Source organism: Oncorhynchus keta, chromosome 14, assembly GCF_023373465.1.
Source record: "Oncorhynchus keta strain PuntledgeMale-10-30-2019 chromosome 14, Oket_V2, whole genome shotgun sequence".
NCBI lineage: Eukaryota > Metazoa > Chordata > Actinopteri > Salmoniformes > Salmonidae > Oncorhynchus > Oncorhynchus keta.
Window position 1 is genome coordinate 76,942,670 of NC_068434.1, and position 18,623 is coordinate 76,961,292.

General features: G+C 44.0%; 1 protein-coding gene across 1 annotated transcript in view; it reads left to right on the plus strand.

The window, feature by feature from the left end:
• The window catches only part of LOC118376299 (carbohydrate sulfotransferase 8-like), a 236,222-nt gene extending 219,759 nt beyond the window's left edge, over positions 1–16,463 (plus strand). Inside the window, exons 3-5 of the mRNA XM_052462619.1 lie at positions 11,018–11,055; positions 12,668–13,102; positions 13,297–16,463. Coding sequence (XP_052318579.1) covers positions 11,018–11,055; positions 12,668–13,102; positions 13,297–13,983 — 1,160 coding nt within the window. The 3' untranslated portion in view covers positions 13,984–16,463. The remainder of the gene's footprint in view (positions 1–11,017; positions 11,056–12,667; positions 13,103–13,296) is intronic.
• The last annotated feature ends 2,160 nt before the right edge of the window (positions 16,464–18,623 follow it).

The following is an 18,623-nucleotide window of genomic DNA, read 5'->3' on the forward strand; positions in this document are numbered from 1 at the left end:
ACTGGAGATGTTTTTTCCCCCACAGTTATAAGAGTAATGTAGCTATGACGACAACCACCACATGTTAAGGGGTAGATCGCTTCTTTACCTCTACACAGTGTAGTTAGTCATTGCATACCTTAGAGAGCTATTTATAACATGTCCAGATCAACTAGCCCATGTCAGCTAATATTTTTTTATTTAGGCTTTTTAGCCCGTAGACATTGTTGTAATATTTAGAGTCACTCAAATATTACATGAATACACATTAAACATGGCAAAATGTATAATATTGCAAGAAAATGTGCTTTAAAACTGCAAAATGTTATTTGCACCCCATGACAAAATGTGTAGAATGGCAGGAAAAAAGCTTTAAACCTGCAAGATTCTCTCCACCAACAAGAGGAGTGTGAACAGTTTGTCAACAGTGCTTGTGCCCATCGAAATAGACGTGGCACGTGAGAGCTGTGGGGGGGACTGTTTACCAATACTGGAAGGGGGACCTGAGTGAAAATCTTAACAGTCTATAAGGTCTAAAAAGGCACAGTACCAGTCTGGCTGTGTTTTTACTTCTGATACTGAGATGCGCTGTCTGTTATGGATCATCATTCTCCCAAATGAAGTCGTCCTGTAATAATGTGGCCACATGCTCCCAGCAGGCCCAATTATTCAGGAAAGTTTAACTTGCCTCCTCTCCGATCCGAGCGGCTATTCCTTGCGCACCTAGAACCTAACGCTTCAATATAGCCTAAATATTTGTCATTTAACTTTTCAAATGTATTACCTTTTATGTGTGGCATAAACACAACCATTATGTTTTGCCTGCACACGTTCATCTAAAATATCATTCCAGCATCAAAACTGTGCACCAGCCACGCCATTTGATGAATGGGAAGAGACATCTGTTACAAAACATCAACAAGTTTAATGACATTCGGAGATTGTCAAGCCAAGTCTTCCTTTTCAAGGCACACTTAACCAGCATGGCTACCACAGCATTCTACCACAGCTGGTAGAGAGAATGCCAAGAGTGTGTAAAGCTGTCATCAAGGCAAAGGGTGGCTACTTTGAAGAATCTCAAAAATGAAATATATTTTGATTTGTTTAACACCTTTTTAGTTACTACATGATTCCATATATGTTATTTCATAGATTTGATGTCTTCACTATTATTCTACAATGTAGAAAATAGTAGAAATAAAGAAACACCCTTGAATGAGTAGGTGTTCTAAAACTTCTGACCGGTGGTGTATATTTGATTGTGGTGTTTCAAACGCAAACCATGATGTTGAAGCCCCCAAAGTCGGCACGCTTTGCTTATTGGTTGTGTGGTGCATTGGCACAGAAACCTGTTGGTGGAAAAATTGTAGCATATATTTTATATAATTGTAAATATAGAATAAAAATTTTGAAAATCTGATTTCCCCCTAGCTGATCATTGTCTGCAGCCAGTTCTGATCGTAGTGTAATGAAACAGGCAGGGAGAGTGAGCTCATCCATGGTGATCGGCCAACCATCAACCTACCGGCCTGCATGGCTTTGAATGTGCCACACAAACATCCTGAAGTTGCAAAATCGATATCCACGTTTATATGTTTTTTGTGGAAACATTATTTTGAGTTATAGGTCATTCGATAAGGGGGAGGGTGTGCACATGTTTTACAGTACGGGGGTCATTAAGCAGAAATCATTAAACTAACAGAAACCAACAGCACTGTGCATGTTCTTCACAGCAGCACCAGAATCTGGCCCAGTCATATCAGCAGCAGCAGTCCAGTCCAACAGACTATTCCCCCTCCGCCTCAGATACAAACACATCTGACAAAAGGCCAGATGTCTCATTTGTCTGATTAACCCAGGTCCCTTTGGCCAGACATCAAGTGAAATCTGCGCTATTCATGTCTTTAACATAAGTGTTTTTTTACTACTGCTTGACACACCGACTCTCTCCCCTGTTGGAGTTGAAGGGAGTAATTGGAGAAATCCCTCGGCTGTCACACGTGACACGTAAATATTATTCTAATTACAGCATGTCCAGTCCGCTAGCTGTCAAATTACCAGCGCCGGGAGCCGAGCCGCACCTCTCTCTCCCGTCTTTCCCACACCTCCACAAAGAAAGGTACACGAGACACAAAGAGAGATAGGAGAGGGGAGGAGCCAGGCAGGATGTGTGTGCAGACAAGGTGGTTGAGCATTTTAAATGATCAAGTGATCAGACAGACCCAGACAGATCAGACAGATTCTACAAGGCTGTTTCCCCCTCATATTTAAGGTAAATCATTATATGCCTTAGTGTCTGAGCTTTGTTTTTGGTTTGTTTCCTCTTACATAGGTACATCAGCACTGTAGTGTGCTGGCAGTAGCAGTCAGTATGCAAGGCTATGTCATCCCTAGCAGGATCCACAAGTAGCTGTGTGTGTTTCACATCTCCCAGTGACACCTCAGCTCTGGAGACCCAGGGGCACGAGCCACCTGACGTGTGGGAGAGTTATTTCAGGCGTTTGAGAGCATCAGTCAGACAGAGAGACAGACACTGTGGTGTGGAGCAGAGTGGCGCGGCATAACACACCCTGCTCTCATTAGTACAAACCTCTGGAGGAAGCTGAGAAATAGTTGCTGTGCTGTGACGATCAGCCCAGCCTATCTTACACCCTGTATCAGACACAGCACAGCACGGTATAGCCACCCAATCAATATCAGACAGGAAGGAAGAGCTGCTTGTGTGAAAAACACAAAAATTGATGTATTATTACTATCATCATCTTCATTTTAGTAGTATAAGTAGTAGTAGTGGTAGTGGTAGTGGTAGTAGTGGTAGTGGTAGTACTAGTAGTATTTGTAGTAGTGGTAGTGGTAGTACTAGTACTAGTAGTGGTAGTGGTCGTACTAGTAGTAGTAGTGGTAGTGGTAGTGGTAGTGGTAGTAGTGGTAGTGGTAGTACTAGTAGTATTTGTAGTAGTGGTAGTGGTAGTACTAGTACTAGTAGTGGTAGTGGTCGTACTAGTAGTAGTAGTGGTAGTGGTAGTGGTAGTACTAGTAGTAGTAGTAGTAGTAGTAGTGGTAGTGGTAGTACTAGTAGTGGTAGTGGTAGTACTAGTATTATTATTAGTAGTGGTAGTGGTAGTCCTAGTAGTAGTGGTAGTTGTAGTACTAGTAGTAGTAGTAGTAGTGGTAGTACTAGTAGTGGTAGTGGTAGTAGTAGTAGTACTAGTGGTAGTGGTAGTGGTAGTGGTAGTGGTAGTACTAGTAGCAGTGGTAGTGGTAGTGGTAGTAGTGGTAGTGGTGGTGGTACTAGTAGTGGTAGTGGTAGTGGTAGTACTAGTGGTAGTGGTAGTGGTAGTAGTGGTAGTGATAGTAGTAGTGGTAGTGGTAGTAGTAGTGGTAGTGGTAGTGGTAGTGGTAGTGGTAGTGGTAGTGGTAGTGGTAGTGGTAGTGGTAGTGGTAGTACTAGTAGCAGTGGTAGTGGTAGTAGTGGTAGTGGTAGTGGTAGTAGTAGTAGTAGTGGTAGTGGTAGTACTAGTGGTAGTGGTAGTGGTAGTAGTGGTAGTGATAGTAGTAGTGGTAGTGGTAGTAGTGGTAGTGGTAGTAGTGGTAGTGATAGTAGTAGTACTAGTAGTGGTGGTAGTTGTAGTACTAGTAGTGGTAGTGGTAGTAGTTGTGGTACTGGTAGAAGTAGTAGAGGTAGTAATAGAGGTACTATTAGTGTTGTTGTTATTTGTTGTTGTTTCTGCTGCTGTTGTTTTGTTTTTGGAGTGAACCAGATGCAGTCAGGGGGCACGTAGCACAAAGCGAGAAGAAATTATAGGTTGAAGGCTGGAGGCCAAAGGTGGGGTACTTGAAAGATGAGGCACTCTGTGGAGAGGTAGAATACAAGCATGGAGAGGCAAAGTAAGGGTCTGGAGGATAGCTAGGAGAAAATAGGAGAGGGCTGAGACTGGAGGGAAGGTAGATAGCAGAAAATAGGGGAGGCTTAAAGCTAAAGAGGAGTTACCATAGAGGCCTAGAGTGTTATTGAAGGGGAGGCGGAGGTTGTGATTGTTGCAGCCCAGAGTCTACAGGGCTTGTTATGAATGTAGGCTTGGTTTCGACAGCACAGAAAAAGTCAGACAGTCTAAGTGTCCAGCTCAACCATTCCTGTTGCCATTATCCTGTCTTCCTGCTGAACTCATAAAAACAGCTTCCAAGGTTTGCTGTTGACAGGTAATCAATCTGAGCGATGCCCATGTGTAGGTCAGTGTCAAGGAGCAATACGATCAGGCTGTTTCAGCATCTCCTCTAATCCCCTCCACCTTCAAAAGTCGGGGTTGTTACTCCTGTTTTGAGAGACAGCAATCTTCCCCTTATAACCCATAGTAACCCTTGGCACTCCACTCCTCATCCTCCTAGGATTACTGACTTGAACTGTGGTCAGGGCAGAAGCATTGAAGCTTATCCACAGATACAAAGACGGAGCTGTCCCGTCTGCATTCTATTTCACTTAGCATTCCACCCACTGTTCCACAGCTCCACTCACATGTCCACCCTCATCAGGCCTGCCTGTAATCAGTGGGGCCGGTGACAGGAAAACACAGAGTGCGTAAAAACAGTGGGGCTTACTTAAAGGAGAGGCCAAGGTAAACAGTGACAGGGCCAATTCCATTTACCTATCTCACAGCAAATAGAATTCAGCAGGTAGATCACCACTGGTTAATGAAGATACAAGAGGAGAGGAGGAGAGGAGGAGGAAAGGGAGGAGAGGGGGGTGGGGGAGGAGGAGAGGGGGGAGAGGGAAGAGAGGAGAGGGAAGAGAGGAGGTGGAGGAGTAGAGGGAGGTGGGGGAGGAGGAGAGGGGAGAGAGGGAGGAGAGGAGAGGGAAGAGAGGAGGTGGAGGAGTAGAGGGAGGAGAGGGAAGAGATGATGAGTGGGAGGAGAGGAGGATAAGGAGCAGAGCAGGAAAGGGAGGAGAAGAGAGCAGAGCATCTCAAGTATGAGAGAGAGGAGAGAGGTAGGTTCCAGTGGCTTAGATATAATGTGTTGTCTGAACACAGACACCACATGGAAACACTGAGGGCAATATCCCCCTCATCTGTTTCTCTCTCTTCCATCTAGCTTTTCTCTCTTCTTTCACCTTCCACTCTTCAGTCCTCCTCTCCATCTGTTGCCTCCACCACAGACATAGGCAAGAGAGCAGCCAGCCGTTTTCCCCGCAGACTTGCCTCCCTACCCTCTCCTAATATCTTGCAGCAAACCAGCCAACTTTGAAAACATGACGTGCAAAAAGTGCTCCACTTTCTGAACTTTTATAACAACCTCCAGCATCCTGTCTGAGCTGCCATCGATAGGGGAGGGGAGGGGCTCTGTGGCGTGTGCTGCTGTGGCGTGCGTGCTCTGCTGATAGGTCAAGAGCTTCTCAAGCATTCTAATAAGATATGTGCCAATTAAGGCCTTCTGGTGCTGCGGCTTCAGCACAGATAATTAATTTAACCCGTGGATTGCTGCTGACAGGTAGCATTTGTTTACATGTCTCTGCTTTCACGAGCTGCCAACCAACCATGCCTCTGACGACTCTGCATAATATTAACACAACCGCCCCCTCCCATCCGACTACATACAGCATAACAATGTTACGCGCTGTATCCATGGAAATCACCTATATGGAGGGACTGCCTGCGTTTCCTTACCTTGAGCTTGTTATAAACTAATAAGCAGCAGTGTGGTGATGCCTTGGCTAGAACAGCTGTAATGCCCCAGAGCATGAAAGTCAACTACTCTGAAAACACTATAACGAAGATGTCCATGTGGAGGCAGCAGGCATCTCCAACTCTACTTTAAATAACTTTCTTTCAGCTTCCGCTGATTTCAGTTCTATTCCACTGAATATTGATGTGGTTCATTATGCTTAGCTTATACTCTTACAGCTGAGACATATGAGTCAAGCCATGTGTTATTTATGCTTCTTGGGATGCTGATTAATGCAGTCTGGTTGTATACAGTACAGTACATGCTGGCCTGCCCTCAGACTTCTACTAATAAGACTGGAGCCTACGACCCCTGCGATCCTGTCCGATCTCTGACCTTCAGTTAGGATCAAAGGTTGAATAAAAGCCAATACATTTGCAGCGCCATGCAGCTCATTAACAGTTGAAGTCGGAAGTTTACATACACTTAGGTTGGAGTCATTAAAACTTGTTTTTTAACCACTCCACAAATGTCTTGTTAATTAACAAACTATAGTTTTGGCAAGGTGGTTAGAACATCTACTTTGTGCATGACACAAGTAATTTTTCAAAAAATTGTTTACAGACAGATTATTTCACTTATAATTCACTGTATCACAATTCCAGTGGGTCAGAAGTTTACATACACTAAGTTGACTGTGCCTTTAAACAGCTTGGAAAATTACAGAAAATTATGTCATGGCTTTAGAAGCTTCTGATAGGCTAATTGACACAATTTGAGTCATTTGGAGGTGCACCTTTGGATGTATTTCAAGGCCTACCTTCAAACTCAGTGCCTCTTTGCTTGACATCATGGGAAAATCAAAAGAAATCAGCCAAGACCTCAGATTTTTTTTGTAGACCTCCACAAGTCTGGTTCATCCTTGGGAGCAATTTCAAAACGCCTGAAGGTACCACGTTCATCTGTACAAACAATAGTACCCACGTATAAACACCATGGGACCACACAGTCGTCATACCGCTCAGGAAGGAGATGCGTTCTGTCTCCTAGAGATGAACGTACTTTGCTGCGAAAAGTGCAAATCAATCCCAGAACAACAGCAAAGGACCTTGTGAAGATGCTGGAGCAAACCGGTACAAAAGTATCTATATCCACAGTAAAACGAGTCCTATATCAACATAACCTGAGAGGTCACTCAGCAAGGAAGAAGCCACTGCTCCAAAACCGCCATAAAAAAAGCCAGACTACGGTTTGCAAATGCACATGAGGTCAAAGATCGTACTTTTTGGAGAAATGTCCTCTGGTCTTCTGAAACAAAAATAGAACTGTTTGGCCATAATGACCATCGTTATGTTTGGAGGAAAAAGGGGGAGGCTTGCAAACCAAAGAAAACCATCCCAACCGTGAAGCACGGTGGTGGCAGCATCATGTTGTGGGGATGCTTTGCTGCAGTGGGGACTGGTGCACTTCACAAAATAGATGCGCCACGTTAATCTTCTATTGCCAATTACTTCAGTAAATGTGAAGCCCCAAGTTCCTTGTATTCGGAGACTTCCTTATTATACTGCTGAAGTCATAAGAGCTAAGACACTACAGGCTCAGTGTGATGAATGACTGATGAAAAGCTAGTGGCTGCTCTTTACCCACCGTGGGCACAGACCTGGAGGGGGCATGGACACTAAGTCTCTCTGTCTTCTTCCATCTCCTGAGTTTCCTCTGGTTAAGAATAGGGCATTTAAAAAGTTCCTGCCTGTGTCCATGGCAGTGGTCCTTCATTTAACAAGCTCATTATTTCACCTTGTTTTTGTCCCTCGTGCTCCTCTCTACCTTGTGCTCCTCTCTACCTCGTGCTCCTCTCTACCTCGTGCTCCTCTCTACCTCGTGCTCCTCTCTACCTCGTGCTCCTCTCTACCTCGTGCTCCTCTCTACCTCGTGCTCCTCTCTACCTCGTGCTCCTCTCTACCTCGTGCTCCTCTCTACCTCGTGCTCCTCTCTACCTCGTGCTCCTCTCTACCTTGTGCTCCTCTCTACCTCGTGCTCCTCTCTACCTCTACCTCGTGCTCCTCTCTACCTCCTCTCTACCTCGTGCCCTCGTGTGCTCCTCTCTACCTCGTGCTCCTCTCTACCTCGTGCTCCTCTCTACCTCGTGCTCCTCTCTACCTCGTGCTCCTCTCTACCTCGTGCTCCTCTCTACCTCGTGCTCCTCTCTACCTCGTGCTCCTCTCTACCTCGTGCTCCTCTCTACCTCGTGCTCCTCTCTGCATGAGGTGAGCGGCTGTGGTGGCAGCGATCGGGGGAAGGAAGGAAGCGTTTGATGTGTGTCGGTATCGGAGGAGAGCCTTAGAGAGACAGAGGTCTTTCAGAGGGAAAGGCGGTAATGGATCCCACTAATGATATGGCCTTTGCTTTCATGACTCTCACAATAACACCGACCTGGTTCTACATTGATTAAGATTGTGATCACCATGGTGACGCTGAGGTCACGCGTCTTGCCATTTCCTGCTCCACTTTCCTTTTTTATTGCAATATTTCTATTCTACTAAGCCATTTACTTTATCTTCCTATTATTATATTTGATGATTTCCTATTGTTGTTGCATTTTCGAGAAGCAACCTGCAAGTAAGCATTTCGTTGGACGATGTATACCATGAGTATCCCGTTTATATGACTAATACAACTTGAGACTTGAAACATGGATATTCAGGGCCCGTGTTGAAAGGATAGCCTTGGGAAGCTGAAGGTTCGGGGTGTGGGAATGTAGACTGTTCTCTGAAGGCAATGCATCTGAGGACATCACATACCAACGCATTAATATCCATTATCCACCTTCAATCTGCTCTCAATGTCAGCTACTGTAATGGAAGATAAAAAGAACTGAGAAAATTGTTATTGAATGAAAGGAAGTATATTTCAGCTATGCTATCCATCACAATGAATATGTTAAGTCAATGGGGACTTGCATGCTCATTTGATTCACCTGGGTTTTGTACTATTGCTGCAATTCGTGACACATCGTGTCATCGTGCAATTCAAAGACAAATGAACACACTGTTTACTTGCATCACTTCACCAGAGTTTGTGAATTCCTAAATTGTAGAAGTGAATTTGCTGAACCTCATAAGGAAGCAAATTTGAACAATTGATCATTGTTTCACAGCCTGGAGAAAATCAATAGAATAGTTTGTTTCAGGGTGAAATTGCAATCAAACAGCAACATATATTAGTTTCAACCAAATTCACGATATAGACATAAATGTTGTTTACGAAACTAAACACACAGCTTTTTACTCTAAGGCATTATGATGCTATTCAGGGCATTGCCTAGCACCTCGACTGGATTGGTAGCCAGATAAACTAGGGGAAAGAGAGAGAAAAGGCAAAGATTAATTTCCTTTTTCAGTGAAAGACTGAGATTTTTATAGCTGTCTATTGCACATGCAATTACCTTCATCTACAAGGTCAATTCCATCTAAATTCAAGCATTGAAGACATGTACTCAACTGTATTCAATTCAACAGACAGAAAGTGAACATGCATTGAACCCAACAAGGCTCACATTGGAATTACTGATTGTATTCATTTGAGGAGGATCCAGCACGGGGTAAAGCTGGCTATAATCCAGCACGTTAAAGCCACATAATTAAATAGAACACTATTATACTGTTTCTCTATGAGTAAAGCTATGGTTGTGACAGTGAGCAACATCAGCCTGGTCCCAGATCAATTTGTGGTGTCTTGTCAACCCCATACAACGTGACAATTGCTATACTGTAGGAATTGGCCAGACCATACAAAGAAATCTGGTACCAGGCTAGTGAGCAGAGCAGTGTGAGTGACAACACAGTGCTCCTGACAAGAACAGCACCTAACAGGAAGCAGTTATTAGACCTCAGGAGATTTCAATTACTGGCCTGATGGGGTTCCTGATCAATTTTGAAGCATGTATCTAGATGAGATAGTCCAAGAAAGATGCTACTGTGTGTGTGTGTGTGTGTGTGTGTGTGTGTGTGTGTGTGTGTGTGTGTGTGTGTGTGTGTGTGTGTGTGTGTGTGTGTGTGTGTGTGTGTGTGTGTGTGTGTGTGTGTGTGTGTGTGTGTGTGTGTGTGTGTGTGTGTGTGTGTGTGTGTGTGTGTGTGTGTGTGTGTGTGTGTGTGTGTGTGTGAGTGTGCGTGCGTGAGCCGTTGGAGCCTAGCAGTACTGTGTGTAGTGGACATTTTATCTTGGTAATAGTGTGGTGTGTCCTGTTAGATATGCATGTGTTTTATATTTTTATATTCAACAATGTCAACTGACATACAAGATGAGCTGAGCCATTATTAGGGTTAGGAGATCAAATAAGGCTCCGACAGCTGAACAAGATTAGAAAATGTCAAACTCTGTGCCGTTACCTCCCTAAACCTGCTACAGAGGAATAAACAGAATCACAGACACTACAACAACCAAACCCCAAGCCCTTCTGCAGTGCATACTAATCTAAAATAACATTGTATCTGGCTGTATGGTTGTATGGTTTTCTCCCAGCCCCTCTGAGACGTATCTAAGTGTTAGAGGAGACTGGGGCCTTGCAGATCTCACCAGTTAAGGGGGGTGGTGGGCCGTGACCCACATCTGGGGCCCCCTCACTCTGCAGGTTCCTATTACTTCCCTCTGTAGATTGGAAGTGACAGGCCACTCAGGCAAAAGTGTCTGAGCCCCTCTCCCATCAGCAGCTGCACAGCCATCCGCCGAGCTGTCAGCCTGATTACACAGCAACGAGAGAGGGGGACGGGGGACCCCGAGAAAGGAGATGTCCAGCTGGAGAACACACACTAAACACAACGCCTGTCTGTCCTGTCCCACTGGTTGACTGGCTCAGTCACATCTGCCAATTTGTCCCTCAGCTCAGACATTCCTCTCTGTGTCGCAGAACCAATCTATCTTTTCTAGCTACCCCGCTAAGAAATCAACCTTGCAAATAGTTCAGACTCCTTACTCAGCCCACAACTAGACCATCAAAACATGATTTACCAACGATGGTGCTGCAGATTCATTACTTAAATAGATCTAGATAGCTACCTGTCTCTGTCTCCCCTGTCTAAAGCAGCTGGTGTGGAGGAGAGGAGAGGAGATGAGATGAGATGAGAGGAGAGGAGAGGAGAGGAGAGGAGAGGAGAGGAGAGGAGAGGAGAGGAGAGGAGAGGAGAGGAGAGGAGAGGATACAGTGAGTCAGCAGTTCTTCTACCTGATATTACAGCAGGAGGAATTCACTCGATTACCTGGGACTGATGCATCAAAGGACTTCCTCTCCTCCTCAACAAGCAATAACTAAACATGTTGTCTCGTTTACTTAAGTGCTCACTCTCTCTCTCTCTCTCTCTCTCTCTCTCTCTCTCCTTCCCAGGTGTGAAGCGAAGAGGAACAGCTCGGCAGTCCAGAGAGGTACGTTGTTTTCCACTCCTCCTCCTTTCAAACAGAGAGAGAGTTTATGTGTTTTTTTAATCTAATAGCTCTCTGCAGCCCATGGAGAGTAAAGTAGTCTTGGTTTTTGCAAGCTGGAATGGCTCATAGGAGCAGGAGCCTGTTTCTGTAGTGTGCAACCCCTGGACATGATGCTAGTCTATTGCAGGGCCTTACCCCCAGTCTATCTCCTTAATGCTGAGTGCCAAACAGACTGAGGATCATTTTTACAGTCTTTGGTATGACTCGGCCGGGGATCGAACTCCCAAACTTCCAGTCTCAGGATGGACACTCTAACCACAAGGCTACTGAGTTGGTCCAGCCCAGGGAGAGCCAGGGGATAAAGGCTCTGTGGAGGTCTTGGTGTGAGGCTGCAGGCGCGAGAGAGAAAGCAAGAGAGGGGGCACAGCCAGGGCTCTGACTACTAGATACTGTAATACCAGCCTGGAGATGAGGGGGTTCTGTCAGTGTGTAGCTGTAGGAGAGAAAGAAAGAGAGAGGGGGCACAGCCAGGGTTCAGACTACCACCTCCTGTAATACCATCCAGGAGACGAGGGGGTTCAGTGTGAGACTAGCTGGCTTTGAGGCTGCAGGAGAAAGAGCACAGCCACGGCTGGTTGCTATGTCAGGCACACTCCTTCTGGTTCCTCTCTTTCCTCCCGCTGACCACAGTTTGCTCTGGTCTCCTGCTCTCAATAGAGATAAGACTTCCATTAGTGTGAGTCCTGCATGTGGGTGTCTGATGTGGGCTGGCCACACTGTGGCTGATCCTGCTCTGCTTCCCAACATGAAACGGTCAGGGAACCATTCCTACTACTCCTTCCTCCTTTGGAGGTTTCCCAGGGGATATAGGTGGGAGTACTGGGCACCTGATCCAATGGATGTCAGATAGGAGATGAGCACAAATTCATGATGGGCTCCCATCACGTTATCTGTTGTACAATTAGGGTAATACTTGCACTCTATTGGCTTTATGGCGCCATAATGGCTTTTAATTTAAATAAAATGTCAAAACGCATGATAGCCTCAGGCCATCTTACCATGGTAATCTGCCTGTAGATGATTTGAATTTAGATTTACCAATAAGTGTTTATAAGACATTTATATGACATTAGAGCTCCGTTTATTGGTAGTTCTCCCAGTCATTTACAGTGTGTGGCATTTCAATCGGAGAGGTTGGAGAGTTGGTCAAGATGTAGAGAAACAGCACCGCTAAGTGTTGAGTCTGAGCACTGCAGAAATCAGGAACGTATAGATTTTTAAAAATCCACCGAAGGTATTTAAAAGAGGGTTGGTGAATTAGTTCAAGGAACATTACAAAGAGTGTTTCACTGAATAAACATATTTTCCCTTTGAATCCCAGAGAAGTTTAAATAACCAACACCTGTTGAATCAAATCAATAAAAAGTATTTAGAAAGCCCTTTTTACATAAGCAATGTACTAAGTGCAACCCGGCCTTAATGTCACTAACCCGGCCTAAAACACCAAAGAGCAAGCAATGCAGATGTAGATGCACCTGTTATTGAAGTCTTGCATACATTTTACATCTTTCAGTGCCATATGTAAAGTCGATGTATTATCTTTGTCCATCAGGCGCTGTGTACTCAGGACAGTGGGGGTGTGAGAGTCAGCCCAGGCCAGGACCAGAGACCGGCTGTGGAAGGCCTAACCAGCCCCATCCCCCCCATGCAGTTCCCTGCCTTCCAGTGGACCAGACATTCAGCTACCCCTGGCTCTAGGGAACAGGACTTGGGCTCCCTGCGCGTCACCAAGCGCCACAGGAAACTACTGAAAACCAGCCCTGTGGTCTCTAACAACTCACACAACTCCTCCTCGTCCTCCTCGGGTTCCCCGGACTCTCCTGAGGAGAGCTGGCAGTGGCACAGACTGTCCCACATCCAGGAAGCTCGGCGGACGCTGATGAAGGAGGTCTGTGCCAAGTACAAGAGCAGCATCTCCAGGACCATCACACCTCACCATGTGTCCCGGATCTATGTGGAGGACAAGTACAAGCTGTTGTACTGCGAGGTGGCTTATTGATGATCTGATTATTGCATATTGATTATTGGGCTTCTGAATATTGCTGTTATATACTGCTATCTATATTTTTTACAACTTATTGATTATTGATGTGTTTTTGTCATTTTGACTGTGATGCTGGCTGCAATGATTTAACAAACCAATTCATGAAGTATTTTTTAAATCTAATCTTATCTCTTTAGGTGCCCAAGGCGGGCTGCTCCAACTGGAAGAGGATCCTCATGGTGCTGTCTGGCCTGGCGTCGTCCACCCACGAGATCAAACACGACGCTGTCCACTACGGCAACCACCTCAAGAGGCTGGACAGCTTCGACCGCCAGGGCATCACGCAGCGCCTGGAGACTTACACCAAAGTCCTGTTTGTCCGCGAACCCCTGGAGAGGCTGGTGTCCGCCTTCAGGGACAAGTTTGAGAACCCCAACACCTACTATCATCCTGTATTCGGGAAGCCCATCATCTCCAAGTACAGGGTGAACGCCTCCAAGGTGGCCCTCAGGACAGGCAGCGGAGTGACCTTCCAGGAGTTCATGCAGTATCTGTTGGATGTGCACAGGCCTGTGGGCATGGACATTCACTGGGAGCCTACCAGCCAGCTCTGCAGCCCCTGTCTGCTGGACTACAACTTCATCGGCAAGTTTGAGACCATGGAGGAGGAGGCTAATTTCTTACTACGTAGAACTGGTGCCCCGCATAACCTCACCTTCCCCAGTTTTAAAGACAGGAACCCCAAGGCTGAGAGGACTTCAACTCATTTAACCCATCGTTACTTTGCACAGCTCAGCACTTCAGAGAGACAGAGAGCTTATGACTTTTATTACATGGACTACCTTATGTTTAACTACTCCAAACCTTTTAAAGATTTGTATTGATTGTCTCTCTGATCTCTGTTTGAGTCCTCAAATCTCCCCTGGCTTTAAGTGGAGGAGCGCACCATTTACAAGTATTACTAGAAGATCATCACATGAAAACAATGTCTCGGTCAGGCATGTCGATGTGGTCCTGTATTAAATACCGATGCCTAACTGCAAAACATTGAACTCACAAACAATGTATCACTGCACAGTCAGTGACGTGAAAAGACAGTTCAATGCTTTAAAATGTGTTACGTGAAGTGGTACCCACCTGTCATTTTTTGCACTTAGTGTAGCAAATTCTTTCAAATTCTCCAAAAACATATTGACTCAGACTGAGCATTAGTCTGCCACACTACTGCTGGAGAGTGTGTCTGGACAGTCTTATAGGGCAGCATCCCCCTTAAGTATCCCTAAGTACTACTTTACCACACCATCCCACTACCCTTTAGAATACACATCCTCATCACTGTCATCAAGGCTTTTTCTGACACTAATATTTAAAAACTGTACAAATGGCATTCAGATGACTATATATATTTTTCTATGTATTTCTATAATGGATATATTCACTGCTTCTTTGTGGGGATTTTCATTTCTGATAGCACTGAATGTTATTTCAGTAATTATATGGTGAGTGTATGTAGAGAATATCTGGCTATATTTAGGCCTCTTGGGTCCCCCTGTACATCAGACCCTGTAAAACACATGTCAAACTCATTCCATGGAGGGCCAAGTGTCTGCAGGTTTTTGCTCCTCCCTTGTACTTGACTGATCAATGAAGGTCATTGATTAGTTAGGAACTCTCCTCACCTGGTTGTCTAGGTCTTAATTCGACACAAATATGAAGGAAATAACAAAATCCAGCGTACAGTCGACCCTCCATGGAATGAGTTTGACACCCCTGTTGTAAAACATGCTGGTTAACACATGGACACGTAGAAATTCCACTCCAATCTTTCCCTAATGACCCGATAAGCCCCTGCAGTGAAATATCACTGCAGTGTTAGAGAGAACAGAACACTGACACCATCTCTTATACTGACACTGACAAAGTCACAAGGCACCTTATCCTACCCAACTCTGCCTCTGTGTGTGTGTGTGTGTGTGTGTGTGTGTGTGTGTGTGTGTGTGTGTGTGTGTGTGTGTGTGTGTGTGTGTGTGTGTGTGTGTGTGTGTGTGTGTGTGTGTGTGTGTGTGTGTGTGTGTGTGTGTGTGTGTGTGTGTGTGTGTGTGTGTGACAGAGAGTAAGACGTGTGTGAGAGAGAACAACTGGAGCTGCTGCTCTGATCTCTTTTCATGGCTCTGAGGGGGAGTAAGCCCTGGCCCACAGCCCAGACACACTCAGACCTTGGTCCCACACAAGACAGACAACTGTGAGGACAGTTTTATGATGAGATCTCTCAACAGGGTAACAACTTACACAACCCATAATAACACATCATCTACTGTCCCACAAACTGTACAGGCAATGGGTTGTAGGATCTGTGTGAGAAAGCTAGTGTTCAGAGAAGCCAGCAATTGGAGCAGTATTTCAAAATATCCTCTTTTACCTCCTATGAACAACACTGATTTATAGCTCCACAGTAGAGTACCACAGCTATTCTGCACAGTGGGACGGCAGGGAGAGGCAAGCACACTTGGGGCCAATCAAACACAGTTTCCTGGATAAATCAGAAATATGATTCTTCCCTGGCTGCTAGAACGCTGGGTTGTTTGGCTTTGTTAAATCCGTCTGTAACAGAAAGAAACTCAATTGCACATGCTGTTGTGTTGTGACGTGTATACAGGTCATGTTATCGACTTGTCCCTGAAACGTGGTTTCTGTTTTTAACTGAATAGGCCCCTAATAAGTAAGTAGAATGTTCCTCTAGGATACAGCACAGGGGGAGGTGCCTTTCTCTATGTGACCAATTACAAAGAAATGCACATTATTTGAATTATATATAGACACTATATTGAGATTTTAATATATTTTTTAAGAAGAAACAGAAAGAGATTACATATTTATGATTGCAAATATTATAGGATTATGTCAATGTAGTGTGTTGGCTTTTGCAGTTCCAAAATCTATATGTTGTTTAGATGGTGGTCTGATTCTATGTAGTTAGCCAGACTCCGGTCCAAAGCTAAATAGCATAATATAGGTGTTACTTTAACCTACAAAATTCTCCCTCACTCACCAACCCTGTTCTATGGGGTTTCTTGGAAATGTAAGTATGTGGGTCTATGGGTACAACACAGATATATCAAAACTATTTACGGTAACAAGTGAATGTATAACTGTTTTATCGTTGGTGCAAAAGTGTATAAATACCTGTACATGGTCTGGAACCCTTTGCCTTATTTTACACTGCCAATCAAAAGGTGTATTTCAGGAAGACATTCTGCAGGTGGTTGGTTTCTGTCTGCTGAGTGTCTACTAATAAACTGTCTTTAGCATTTTCACAATGCTGCTTCTTTTTCATGCTTAACACTCTCAACAAACCATTAAAATGTTTTTGTCTCCAACATGTGGAAACAGTCAATAGGACACTTTTTCAGGTAAGAAGACACACTCAAACCAAAGTTGTTCACCCCTGGTTTACATATACTCTTTATTTTGTCTTTACCTATTCCAACATCCATTGGAAGTATACTCAATTCATAGGTGAGGAAAGAAGGCCTAGATTCTCTTTCCCAGTCCACAAGAAATGTTATATTGAATAAGTAGGTATATGGCTCCTGTGAATGTAATCAAACCCAGACTACTGCATTTGGGGCCCTTGGGCCATCGACTTCCTTTTGTAGCACTTTTACATATTCTGCCATGGGGTTGTGAGAAAATGTTCAGTTTTAAAGCAAATTTCAAGCTATTCTACACATTTTGCAATGAGTCTAAGATATCATTTTTCTGTTTTAAAGATAAATTCCTACAATATTGCACATTTTGCTTTGTTTTTTAGTGGAGCCGAGTGGTGGATGAACATGTCAACTCAAATTGATCAATATGTAGAGTAGAGAGAATTTGAATAAACGCTGTAGGCTGATTTCCAAAGCAGCCTTCTGTATTAGTCATGAGAACAGTCAGGAAGTTTAAAATTCTGTTTAAATCCATTCAGAAAACAAAGGCCATCCATCTACCTCATTAGTGGGAGAAATCTCTTGACATGCAGTGGAGAGAACTTCTATGTTCTTTCAGCTCCAGGCTACAGAAAACAAGGAATACAAGAAGTCTGCTGGAAGTGAAAAAAGGAGACAACTTCTCAACTCATAAACATTGTACTGTGTTAGATATAAAAAATAGTAATGATTTGAATTTCAATAATAATTATATTTTATACTAATGTGAATTAAGCCCACAAGCTAAACATTATAATTATGCCTGTGAGGTAAACATTAACATGAATGAATGAAAATTGTGGCAATGTTTCTGCTGTGAAGAAATAACACAGCTCTCTGTTGGTGAGCATAAACACTTTTGCACGCACACATACACACACACACACACACACACACACACAAATGTGCTCGCGTGCACACACACACAAATAAATGATTGACACTGTGATGGCATGACAACCTGAATCAGATCAACGGGTTGGCCCACTCTCCCATTCATTACCATAACAAATTTGCTGCTTTGCTTTCACTTCTCATTTCAGCGGGTTGCATTCAAGAGACATCTATCTCAATAATATTTCATCAAAGGTTGATGATGTGGGTGAGCTCATCTGATTCATATGCCAGAGTCATTTTCTCACTTTCACATCAATTTCTTGTTTGTTTTGACAATGTGCTGGAACCCAAGACGCGCCCTCTGCATTGAAGTATCTGGGAGGAAAGCTCATTAAAATGATTTGCTAGGGGTCTATTAATAACTGTTTGATTCCAAGCAAAACTAAACATAAGCCATGTTTAGCTTTTTCTATTGAAAATCCACAGAACACATCCTTATTGAGGACATATCCTTAAACACTCGGCTTTAAGACGTCATCTCATTTGGTTAACAGGCTCATCCACCAACAAGCTGTTGAGCCTGGATACAGGCCTGGTTCAGCATTTGGCAGGATGGCAAGGCTATGTCTGGCCAATGTCTGAATAGATATTTATTCCAAGGTTAAAATATTTGGTAACACTTTAGTTGAAGGGCACCTACAGAAGGACGTCATAACATATTCAAAAGCCACACATAAACACTTTCATGTACTTATGAAATATATCTGTGTAGTTTTATGTTAATTTCTATGGCACATACACCAACTGCCACATTATTACACTCTTCCCTGTTATTGGACAAATCCAACATGAACACAAGGTGGCAGCACATGATCTGAAACAAATGGCATGATGTGGAAATTCTATTGAACAAGTAAATATTGCATACTGGACAGTAATGTCCAGTGCTTCAATAGAATGTGATGTAACCACAGTGTGAGTTCAAACACATGCCATGTATAATAAATTGCCACTTGTTTCAGCATATAATTCAAAAGTTGTCACGGCTGTTGTCAGAGCTCAGATTTGAAAGAAAAACATCCGTAAAATCGACTGCAACACTTTTAATTAAGCTATATGCTGCCATTGACATGAATTATGCAACAGCTTTAATGAACTTGTATCAATACACACAGGATCTATAATTAAGCTGGTCACGCAAGCTGGTGGGTGGGCAAAGA